This window comes from Typopeltis vanoorti, chromosome 7 (genome assembly GCF_054136105.1).
Source record: "Typopeltis vanoorti isolate ZY-2024b chromosome 7, IOZ_Tvanoo_1.0, whole genome shotgun sequence".
NCBI lineage: Eukaryota > Metazoa > Arthropoda > Arachnida > Uropygi > Thelyphonidae > Typopeltis > Typopeltis vanoorti.
Window position 1 is genome coordinate 110,417,610 of NC_143555.1, and position 12,908 is coordinate 110,430,517.

A 12,908-nucleotide genomic window follows, 5' to 3' on the forward strand; every position below is an offset into this window, starting at 1 on the left:
TGCTCAACAACAACAAAAAAAAAAAACCTATATTCAAATTTTCAGACTCCTATGGGCCAAAATATTAGTGGACAATTAGCTGAATTGTTCCTATCAAATATAGAATCACATCTGGCATCTCCTTTTATGGCTGATATATGGATGACATTCTATGCATTGGAGAACCAACATGCATCACCACTTTACAAGCTCCCCTTAAAACTTAGCAACAAACTATAGAAATAGAGCATGAAAAATCCATAAATTTCCTAAACCTGACATTAATTAGAACAAACAACAAAATAGCCACAAATATATTCCACAAGCCCACACATATCGGAAATTACCTCTACTATAACTCATATCATCCTTCTGGAGATAGTGTTTGGTATTGAGACCACATATTTATTAAAAAATAAAAGAATAAAAAACCTGACAAGTTTCATTCGTCGTAAGAGTTGCATCATCAGGGGTAATGATGTATAAAAGTTTAACACAACAATCAAAGATTAATTGATAATTAATAGTCCATTAGATGTTTTTTTGACTGCATAACTTATTAATTGAAAACCCGAATACAAAATGATGCATTCGTTACTGTATGCTTGTTGGAACAATGCTAGTTGTTGCCACATTCTGTGGCTCACATGTATTATGTCTGAGGCATGACACGTGACTCATGTGTGTTATATCCAAGGTCTGAGGCTGTTAAATTTTTGATGAAGGCAAACCACACTTGATGTAAAATCAAGCCTTGATTTTTATTGCACTGTGTAAGGATTCCAAGCATTTTTGCAGCTTCTTTAAATTTTCTTGTGAAACAATTCTTATCAACATATGACATGTTTGTCTGTTGCCAGAGTATTTGATGGCCAGTAGTAGTTGTGTGGAATCTAAGCCTGATTTGTGTTCCCTTCTTTTTTTTTTTGATGTCTTTTATATGTTCAGCCATGTGCAGATTTCTCCTGACCTTCCCGTCTGGCCTACATAACAGATGCCACAAGAACAGTGAATCTGATAGACGCCTGGTTATTTTCATGGGATGATGTGAAGGTTTTGGTGGATGTAGGAATCTTGATATTTTTTGTGAATGCTTGATTTTACACAAGTGTGGTCTGCCTTCACCAAAAATTTAACTGCCTCGGACATAACACATGTGAGCCACAGAACGTGGCAACAACTAGCATTGTTCCAACAAGCATACAGTAACAAATGTATCATTTTGTATTCGGGTTCTCAATTAATGAACAGTTATGAAGTCAAAAAAACATCTAATGGACTATTAATTATCAATTAATCTTTGGTTGTTGTGTTAAACTTTTATACACCATTACCCCTGATGATATAAGTGATATAAGTCTTACATCATCAGGGGTAATGGTGTATAAAATCAATTACATCATCAGTCTTATGATGAATGAAACTTGTTGGATTTTTTATTCTTTTATTTTTTTTTGTTTAATAAACATGTGGTCTCAATACCAAAAACTATCTCCAGAACTACTTACCCACAGAAACCTCCACTTTCGTATCATCCTTATTCTATCAAAAAATCAGTCATTCTAGTGCAATTTATTAACACAGATTTTTAAAAGCAGAAATTACCCAATACAGATAATAAATTATGCCAACAAAACTGCAAAAAAAACATTAAACTGCCATACATCCAGAACACACACAAAACCTAGAAATACATTTCTAAACACTGACTATAAATTAGTGTTCACCCTGAACCAAAAATTGGCAACACTTCTAAAACCTACAAAATCTCACACATACAAAGAAATACTAGAACACAAATTTCCTTGCCAACAAGACTGTGTGATGTCACCTACACATGTTCCACGATCAGATCTTTATGAGCAAGACTACAGGAACACTTCTGAGACTGTAACATACCAATTCCAGAACATCTAAGTATAAGAAATGTAATAACCAAAAGAAAAACAGAATACAAAATACAGGAAAAACAGAAAGAGCACTCCATACTCTTGAATAGAAGCATGCAAATCGACAAAGGTGTAATAGTAGACATACAGGAAAACGAAACAGGAAACAGTAGACATATGGAAAAATGAAACAATGCTTAGAATATTGAAAACAATTGCCATAAAATGTGACAAAAACTAAATAAACGTTCACGCCCCTATATAATCTCAGAAAGTTGGAAGCTCTAAAACATAAAAATTAGATCATGACTCTGAACAATAGAAAACAACACAAATACACCAAGCCCACATGACATAGCCTCCACTTTTCCAACGAGTTCCGAAGACAAGGAGCTTGTGTCTCCTTACAAACGCTTAAAACCTGGGTTTTTAAATTTCACATACGTTGTGTATTACTCGCAATTCTCTGACATTTCTTTATCTCCACATTTTCACCCTCTCCTTCCTTTCAGTCATACTTCAGTAATATTGACATACACCAGATGTCGCTCATTAAAATGATAACCAGGAACATCCTACAAAGGTATGTCCGAAATTATTCCTTCCTTATATTCTTCATATATCTATATCTTTAAAACATCAGTAATGCCCTAAAAATTTGAGTAAAAAGCCAATGCCATCATAAAAAGAGTACTCCTAAACAAAAATAGCCATAAAAATTAATATTTATTTAGAGGAGTAACATAGAAAATTTTCCAGAAATAATATCTAAAAAAAAAAAAAACTTTCTGGAGTTAATGTCATAAGTCCCTTTTGATGTACTGAATTTTTTTCTTGGATTGTCTTGGCACGTTTGCTGAACTAAGTTTTCTTTGATAGAGAGGATTCTGAATAGAATGGAATTTCAGGTTCATTTCAGCAAAATTTATTTCTGTAACTTATTTAGAATAAGTGTTTTGGATCAGGAGAGTGGAAAGTGGGGGGGGGGATTTCAGATGTTATTTCATTTAGTGCAAAAGGAAACAAGACCAGAAATGGGTTACTGGAGGGCATTTTGTAAAAATGGAAGTGTACATTAAGTATTGTTGAAAAGCTGCAGACAAGGTAGATTATGTATTTGAATATGCTTGGTACGAGAAATGGTTAAGAAAAGGTTAAGGTTGTTGAGAAAATGGCAGGCATTCTTTGGTGGACAAGTGGGCTGTTTGCATTATTAATAGCAAATACAGCAATCCCTCGATTAATGGGCCCCCGATTAGTGCGTCATTTTTTTTTTTCGATACCCAAATTCGATTAGTGCGCCTATATGCATCTTAAAAATAAATGTTACAGATTTTAAAAATTTTCGATCTATACATTTTTTATGGCTAATTATTTAAAAAATCACTCACCAGGATGAAATAATTTAGTTACCGATTTGAAACATTTTACAAAGTTATTTTTTAATGGCATACTACACTATTTTCATGTACACTATGTTCCAAATTTATTGCCAAAATTTATGTCGTTGCTTTAAATAGCATTTTGCTGATCATATCACGTGCAATTGTTTTTCTTACTTTTTTATTTTAAATTATTTTCCTAACTTTTAATCATGAGTAAAAGAATTTGTGTAAGAAGGAGACTATTGTGATCAACAAATATTTAATGTTGGTGAAACCGGTCTTTTTTTGGAAGCGAATGCCTTCCAAGACTTATCTACCCAAATCAGAGAAATCTCAGCCTGATTATAAAGTCGCAAAGTCGAATGAAATTACTGCTAGCAATATGTACGCCGTTTGGAAGCACATTCTTCCATGTTGTGCAAATGATTTTAGAGGGTTTTCAAATGAATCTAAGTTAATTAAATCTCATTCTGAGAAGTTGAGTGATTTCGATCTGCTAAATTTAGATACACAGTGGGAAGATTCTGAAGAATATAAAGAAAATTTAATCACTGACAAGCCCAAAGAGGTTTCACAGAAATAATTTGAAAATAATTTTTGTACAATCGAAGTTTTTAAGCAGCAATGCTCAGAGACCGACCCTGGTGAAGAGAGAACCAGTAAAATTTGTAGAAGAGGCAATAGGGTCATACCGTCAGTTGTATGAAAAAAAAAGAAACAGAATGCCCGCCAAACTATGTTAGCTCAATACTTTGTTAAGAAGCAGAATAATATATTTATATTCTGAATATGTTTTATTGTCTTTCAGCTTCATAGTTTTCCTTTAACTAGGCACTGAGACATACCAGAATTCTTTTATAAAAAAAATTAAGGGTCAAAAATGAAATCTGAGGAACGAATTATACATTTTCCCATAGGTTATTATATTCGATTAATGTGCCTGTTTTAAAGAACGCATTAGGTGCACTAATCGAGGGATTGCTGTACATCTTTCACCTGAGGAATTGGAAAAGAGAGGGTGATGGGGTGTGACCACCAAAAAATCTGAAGATTTCTTTACTGTTTGGTAGTTGGGATGAGGAAAATAGTGCTTCATGGATAAAAATTTGAAGAGTAAAATGATTTTGAAATGTGGAGAGTGACAAAGGCAGTAAACAAATGTGGCAGAATGAGACAAGGATATTTTTTGAGATTAAGCAAATAAAAAAAGAAGGGATTCTAGATGTGATATATCTGGAATGGGATGTGCAACCACTACCCTTATGGCAGAAGGAATGATTCAAAGTGTAATTTTTATTACACTTTGAATGGATAGTGGTGGTTATGGCAGCAGGTTTGAGGTTCATGAGGTTGGTTTGGTCTGGTTGTCTGAAAGTAGTGGGCTCTATTGATGAGACACCGAAAGCATAAAGAACGGTGCAATAGTAATCAGAATAATTAATTAATGAAAAATTTAATGATAATGTTCAAACAACTAAATATTTCATAGTGTAGCTGGTGCATTGGATAATTGTTTTATTACAAGAAAGTGCTATGTTTTTGATTCTGAACACATTGAAAAATTATTTTTCTTTGCATCAGATAAATAGACTACAATCAAAAATGTTTCAAAATAATTTAGATATTTGTACATATGCATGTTCATTAAAAATAAAATTTAAATACATTGAGTAAATATTATTTTGATTCATTTCTACAACTGTTGATTGTCTTATATGATTTATATATTAACTAAATTTCTAGTGCTTGTTTATTTCATATAAATATAAATTCTAGAAATTAACAATAATTTCTAGAATTCTGAAACATTGTCTTTCTTATTTTATAATTAAGTTGAATTAACAGCTGAATTAAATTAGAATAAAAAGTTTTTATTAGTCATTATGCATTCAAAACCAGGTACCAGCTAGTTTTGCCAACACACCAGTTGTTATGTTTGAACAAAATAAATTCATTCTAACAAAAATGCAAAGTCACATGGCATGTGTAGCTGTCACCCAACTTTCCATTCTTGTCAGGATGAATTTATTTATTTCTATTGTAACAATTTTTTTCAGCATCAAACAATTCTGTAATTATCTATGATTAGGGGCTTTTTTTATAAACCCTGAAGATCCCAGTTGTGTATAAGCAAAACTAGTTGGTATGAGTTTTTAAATATACAGTATAATGACTAATAAAAATTTTTTTCTATTTACTCAAATAATGCAGGATCTAATATCCACTTATATAATCTTTTCTATTCTCATTGTCTTTCTTATGTGATTCTAGCTAGGAGAGTTCAGCTGTGAATCATATTTATGAATTTTTTAACATTTTCATAATTATTTACTTTTGTTTGAAACATTTTAACTTTGGTGCTTTATAAGGAATTAGAATAAGTTATGCTTGATTCTAACCAAACTTTATTTTGTTGTATATAGACCTTATTCTTGTCCTTGTCCTGGAGCTTCATGTAAATGGCAGGGTTCATTGGAGCAGGTTATGCCCCATTTGATGCATTCACACAAGTCAATCACAACTCTACAAGGTATTATTTTAACAATTTATTTTATCATCATTCAGATATTTTTATAATTATAAACTTGTGTGGCTTGAATTGCCGTTTGCAGATATTTATGACAAAATCTTTCTCATGTATCTATGGAATTTGATAGAAGAAATGGTTTTGAGTATCATGAACAAGAGCTTTTCAGTCCTGTCTATTTGCAGCAAAGTTATTTAGATTTCTATAGGTTTAGTCCATCTGTGTTATCACTGTTTTCTTTCAATTTTCATCTTGTTCTTCTGTTCTGTTTTTGACAGTTTGCAGAAACTTTTCAGTGGTTTGCTGAGTGGTTAGTGTATTTGCGCTCCAACCAGCAGGTTGTGGGTTTGAATCCCACTGTGGGTGTGGGTGTGTTTTATCTCTAGAGCAGAATTTTGTGGTTTATGTGGACTGTATAAAAATAAAATAAAAAAATTAGAAAAAATAAATAAAATTAATGTAAAAATAGACAAAAGAATCCTTAGCCCATCTATGGTATGAATGTACAATAGGCTTACAACTTTTTGTGGGTAACAATTATATTAAAAAACGTGTTTTTATTTATTTATTTTTTTTTAGTGCATTCTGGTTTATGCCTTATGATAAAATACCTCTTTTGAAAAGCTGTTAATCTTTGTTCTCTTTCTTTTGTTGGATAGTCAAGTCTCTATGTCTAAAAAAATAATATTTTAAAAGATAAGTATTTTAGTTATAGTCAGCAATCTTGATTCATAATTAATAGTTTCTTTATAATTTAACTTGTTTATGATTATTAATAAATGTGGTATTAAACATGATATCAGAATTGGAGATGTTAATGTCAGCTCATTGCTTTATGCAGACGATGTTATACTTCTAAATAAATCCGCTACAAGTTTGCAAGAGTCCCTGACTAAATTGAATAACTGTTGTAATAGATATGGTATGAAGGTCAGCATTAAAAAGACAAAGGCAATGAAAATAGGTAGAATTGTTGAAAATGTCAATTGTGTTGTGAACGGGGAACCTGTGGAACAAGTAAAATATTTCAGCTACTTAGGCACGATTTTTACTGAAGATGGTAAATTAAATATGGAAATAGACAACAGAATCAACAAAGCTGGTATGGTAGGAAGTCAATTGAATAAATTCATATGGAATAAGAGAGAAATTAGTCGGAACACTAAGTTAGCTGTATACAAGACAGTGTTCAAACCAATTTTAACTTATGGATCTGAGAGCTAGGTCAGAAGTAAAACACTTGACCAAAGACTAGAGAGACCGTAGATATGAGAGTCCTGAGAAAGATTAGAGGCGTTAACAGATGGCATCAATGGCAATATCATATTAAAAACGAGGATATTAGGAAAGAACTTGACATTGGTGGCATGCAGGAATGCATTAGCAGAGCTAATCTCAGGTGGTATGGTCACTTAAACAGAATGGGCGAGGAAAAATTAGCAAAACAAGTGTTCTCTGCCAGGTTGGCAGGAAAACGACCCAGAGGAAGACCAAGATATAGGCGGATTGATACGGTACAGTGCCTTAGACGATAGAAATATAAGATCTGATAATGATAATATTGGAGTCTTGACAAGTAACAGACTGATTTGGAGGAAAATTGTAGATAGGAAGTTAGTAATGATGTAAATTTTTCATGTAGTACTATCATAGCCTGTACACCCCTTGAGGGTACATGGCAGGAATTTGATGATGATGATGATGATTAATAATACACTTAAGTAATTAAATTTTTTTTCAACCTAAATGGTTCTAATTTAAGTTCTTCTCTTTTCTTCCTTTTTTTTTAATTATTCTGAAATTTATATGCATTGCATATATGTATATATATATATAGTCCATGCAAGTATGTGTTAATAATATATAATTTTCATATTTTATATGGTATTATTCCTACGCTTAGAAATGTTCTCACTTTTTTCTGAGATGGACTCTTACCACTTCCTTCAAGCATAGGTTAAACAAATATGGTTAGAGAGGTCATCCCTGTGCAACTCTTCTTTCATCATCATCATCATATCATCAATTTCCTGATATGTATCCTAATGAGTGTACAGGTAACTGTGACAATATTTCATGATTAAGTTTACATATTACTAATCTCCTATCAACAATTTTCTCCAAATTAATCTGTTACTTGTCAGCATTCCAATTTTGTAGTATCTAACATTTTTGTCTCCTAAGACACATTTGAATGATTTGTTCTTTTACTTGCTATCTTGGCATCAAACACTTATTTTGTTAATCTTTACTCTTCCATTCTGTTTAAGTGATCATACCACTTAGATTAGCCTTGATAACACATTCTTGAATACTAACAATGTTAGGTTCCTTCCTAACATCTTAATTTTGATACCATCTGTTCAGATTCTTACTTTTTCTCAGAACTCTCATATCTGTATCTCTAATCTTTGATCAAGTGTGTTATTTCTAACCCAACTCTCAGATCCATAGCATAAAACTGGTTTGAAATCTGCCTTGTATACTATTAGTTTAATGTTTTGGCTAATTTCTCTCTTATTCCATAAAAATTTAGTCAGAATAAGCTTTGTTTATTCTGTTGTTTATTCCCAAATTTAATTTGCCATCTTCACTAAAAACTGTGCCTAAATGGCATAAATATTTTACCGCTTGTATAGGTTCTCCATTGAGAATGCAGCTGGAGTTTTCTATGTTCCTGTATATTTTCATAATATTCATCTTTTTATTATGGTTTTCAAGGCAAATTTGTTGTAGCTATTATTCGATTTTGTTAGAGAATCCAGGAAACTTGGCACTGGATGTGTTCAGTTGTACATCATCTGCATAAAGAGAAGAACTAAGTTTGATAACTATTAGTTTTACTATCACTTTCTGTCATAATCTGAACTATATAGATGCATATCTGATTTTACATCTCACCATACTTCCAGTATTTCTGTCAATTCTAACTGCTGACTTCCAAGTCAAATATAGACCATGTATTGATGTGTATAATGTTCCATTTACCCTATATACGAGGGTAGTCTGAAAAGTGTTCGGCTTAACAATGAAAAAATGAATTTATAATTTCAAAATTATTTTTATTTTTGAACATAATCTCCCTTAAGACTAATACATTTATTCCAGCGATGCTCCAGCTGCATTATCCTGTCCCTGTAGTGGTTCTCAGTGAGATCTGCAAAATACCCCTCTACAGCTGCAATCACCTCTTGATTTGAAGAAAAACGCTGACCAGCGAGGAAGAGTTTTGGGAAGAGAGAGAAGTCATAGGGGGGCTAAATCTGGGAATAGAGTGGATGTTCCAACAATTCATAGTGCAGATCCCTTAATTTTCCCATTGCCGAAACACCTTTGTGGGCAGGTGCACTGTCCTGAAGAAAGATGATTTTTTTCTTCTGCAAACCGGGTCTTTTCTCACAAATTTTTCGTCTAGCCTGGTTAAAAGATCAGAATAATATTCCCCAGTTATTGTTTTATCCTTTTCAAGATAATTAATAAACAAAATGCCTTTAGCATCTCAAAACACCAATGCCATGACCTATGCCTTCTTTCATGCTGAACAACTGCTTCTGTCCACTGTTTTGACTGCTGTTTGAATTCTGGTGTGTAATGGTGAATCCAAGTCTCATCCATAGTAATGAATTGATGCACAAATTCAGTTTTCTTCTTGTTAAAATACTCCAAGCACTGTTCAGAGATTTTCATGCAAGTGCATTTTTGATCTGCTGTGAGCAAGTGTGGCACCCATCTTGCAAAAGCTTTTTCATTTGCAATTCTTCGTGCAAAATATATCTTACACATTCTTTTGAAATGCCTATAGTTTCTGCAATTCCACGCACTTTGACTCGCCGGTCATCCAATTCCATCTCATGCACTTGATCAATGATTGCTGGTGTTGTTACACTTTTTGGATGTTCTTCACATGAATCATCTTCAAAGCTGGTACGGTCATGTTTAAACTCGGTAGCCCATTTCATAATTGTCAAAAAAGAAGGAGAAGAGTGCCCATAAACTTTTATGATCTTCGAATGAATTTCTTTTGTTGTTAAACATTCTTTTACAAAGAATTTTATAACCAAACGATACTCAATTTTATCCATTTTAAGGGATACAGACAACACTTTTGCTTCAGACAGCTGTATAAAACAAACTACTTGATAGAATGACTTGCAATTTCACATGGGGGCTTATGACAGATGTACCAACTTAGAAAAAAACTTGCTGATGGTGTTGCCGTCTATGGTCAAGGCTGAGAACTTTTCAGATCTTCATTTGAAGAAACTCTCATACAAGAGCTCTACTCCAATCATCTAGAATTTGATGTACTGGCCAGGACTTCTGAATTATGCAGTGTAACTACTGAAAAAAAGAGCCTCCGTAGCTCAGTCGGTATAGACGAAGCCCTTTTGTCGGAAGGATCTGGGTTCGATTCCCATCGATGATGTGAGGAACCTTTATCTGGTCTCTTTCAACTAAAAGTGAGTTAGCCAGTCTTTTACAGAGGTAGAGGGTAGAAAAACTGGAAACTCAGGTTTTTAGCCCCTCAGAACAGGCAAACCAGCCCTGTGAACACACGCACGGCTACAGTCATGAATGCTTATGGCAATATGTGGAAGAGATAGGGTCCTCACCACATGTCGTTACACCCTTAGTTAACCATGAGTAATATCATGGTAGTCAATCTCCTAGATAGGAGACAGCACATGAATGGAACTACTGAAAACTTTTATTCCTTCATATTTGAGCATTCTGGTGGAATTTAGGTTGAATAAAGAATAAATAGGAGTGAAATGGATATGCAATCTTATTAAGCAAGAGATCCATAAGAAGATGATATGGAAAGAATATCATAAAAATAAGAGTATGAGAAGTTATGAAATATAAAGTTCAGGCAGAAAAGTAATGGGTATTGTGCGGAAGGCAAAACTGGAGTATGAAAAGAAATTGGTTATGCAGACTAAACGCAATTCAAAAGAATTTTATTGTTATGCTGCAAGCAAAAGAAAGAATGAATGTGGAAGAATCACTTTACTGAATGCAGATGGTATTCTAGTTGCAGAAGCTAATGTGATTGTTCAATTAATGAGTGCTCACTTTGCATGTAACATGGTGTACGTTGATGCTACATTGGATGAAGAGAAAGATGTTCATGAAAATGAGGTTGAGGAGCTGTTGCATAACCTTCATAAGAATTTGCCAATAGGGACAGATGAACTATCAGCACATTTGCTAAAGGAATGTTCAGCTGAATTGGCAGATCCTTTCACATGTTTGTGTTAACTTGAGTCTCAGCTCAAGAATGATACCACAGGAATGGAAAGAATGTATGATAGTTCCATTGTAAAAGGATAGTGCAAAAACTGATGTGTCTAACTACCAACCTATCAATATCTCTGGTGTAGTAGTAGTGAAGTTAGAGAAGTTGGTAAGAACTCACTTACAGAAATGGGTAGACAAACAAGCAACAAGCTATACTCTTCAGGTAGTAGCATGGGTTTACTAAAGGAAGGTCATGTTTTAGCAATTTGCTTGTATTTCATAACAATGTTATGGCCAAGTTGCATAAAGGGAATTGATACACTATAATAATGTCAACTTTTTAAAGGCATTTGATAGGATACTACACGAAAGGCTGTTGCATAAACTGTAGAGTATGGGATTTGAATATAAACTCTTGACTTGTACAAGTGGATGGTTGACAGACAGATATCAAAAAGTGGTATATGGTGGGTGTAAATCTGCCAGATTTAAGGTGACTAGTGGTGTACCTCAGGACTCAGTTCTTGGGCCATTGTTGTTCAATCTATACAATAATGACATTAAGGATGCTACTGATATTCAGCACTTACAAAATGATTTGAATAGGTTGAAAATTTGAAAATGATTATCAGTATAATAATGATAATATTATTATTATTAAGAGACACCTCCATGGGGTCAGGGGCTCATTGAGCAAGGCCACGTGCTACATGCATCAGCTATTATACTTATTCTTGAATTCATTACGCACCACCATATGAGAGAAAAATTTAGGCCCCCCCCTTCTTAATGGCATTCATTCTCAGCTTCCAATGTTAGTAAAGTAATGCACTTTGGCATGATGAGATTTCCAGCAGCATATTATATTAGCAGGGTTATGCTACAAGAAACTGAAACTAGGGATCTTTTCATAATGGTGGATAGGAATTTGGAGTTCAAAGGTCATATAGCAAAAGTTGCAAATACAACTCAGAGGATAATTGCGATGTTGAAGGGAACCTTGACATATAAGATTATAGAACTCATTTTGCCTCTTTATAAGGCCTTGATAAAAGTACACCTGGATTATTGTGCACAGATTTGAACTGCCAGGTTCCAAGGGGATAAAGCAGCTGTGGAAAGGGGTAAAGAAGATTTACCAAGATTATATCCGGATTATGGGATTTAGATTATGAGGATAGATTGCGAGTATGTGAATTACAGACTCTAGTTAACAGGAGAAAAGGGGGGGGTGATATGATTGAGGTCTATAAACTTTTGAATGGGTATTATAGGATATCATGTGATGAAATTTTTCATTATATGGAGGGTGGGGAAAAAACACAGAGACATCCATGGAAGTTAAGTTTGTTCACAGTCAAAGGGTGAGAACTAGGTTTTTCTCTCACAGAGCAGTGAGTTAGTGGAACAGTTTGCCTTTAGGGGTAGTGAGTGCATCTGGTGCGAATGAATTTGAGAGAAGATATGACAGTTGGTTTTGGGTGATTTATGGTCTCTCTCAATGAGTCCTTGACACCCTGGAGGTCTCAGATAATAATACTAATAATATCATCTGCTCCAGCTGCCTTTCCATATTACAGGTTTTTGATAGTTTTTTCATTTCAAGTATTGATATGTATTCCTCATTACATTTCTGTTAAGTGTTTTCCACCACTTTGCCATCACTGCTTGTTTCATTTAGCAGTGTTTCAAAGTAATTTGCCAGCCTGGTTATTAGCCAAGTAGTTAGCATATCCATTCTCCAAACAATAGATTGTGGGTTCAAATCTTGCTATGCACATAAATGTTTGGGATTATCTTTAGGTGGAAGTTGAATTTCATTGCCTGGTGTGTGGACCATTGCCCTGCTTTTTTGGAAGTCTGAAGTGATTAAGAAGTTCTTTATTT

At 33.7% G+C, this 12,908-nt stretch overlaps 1 protein-coding gene across 4 annotated transcripts in view; it reads left to right on the top strand.

Annotated features, from left to right (window-relative positions):
• Positions 1-12,908, top strand: part of LOC150104961 (E3 ubiquitin-protein ligase Siah1-like) — a 94,422-nt gene that overhangs the window by 50,180 nt on the left and 31,334 nt on the right. For all 4 annotated transcript variants that reach the window (XM_090396068.1, XM_090396065.1, XM_090396066.1 and 1 more), the window contains exon 5: positions 5,677-5,783. In XM_090396068.1, the coding sequence (XP_090252194.1) occupies positions 5,677-5,783 (107 nt within the window). The remainder of the gene's footprint in view (positions 1-5,676; positions 5,784-12,908) is intronic.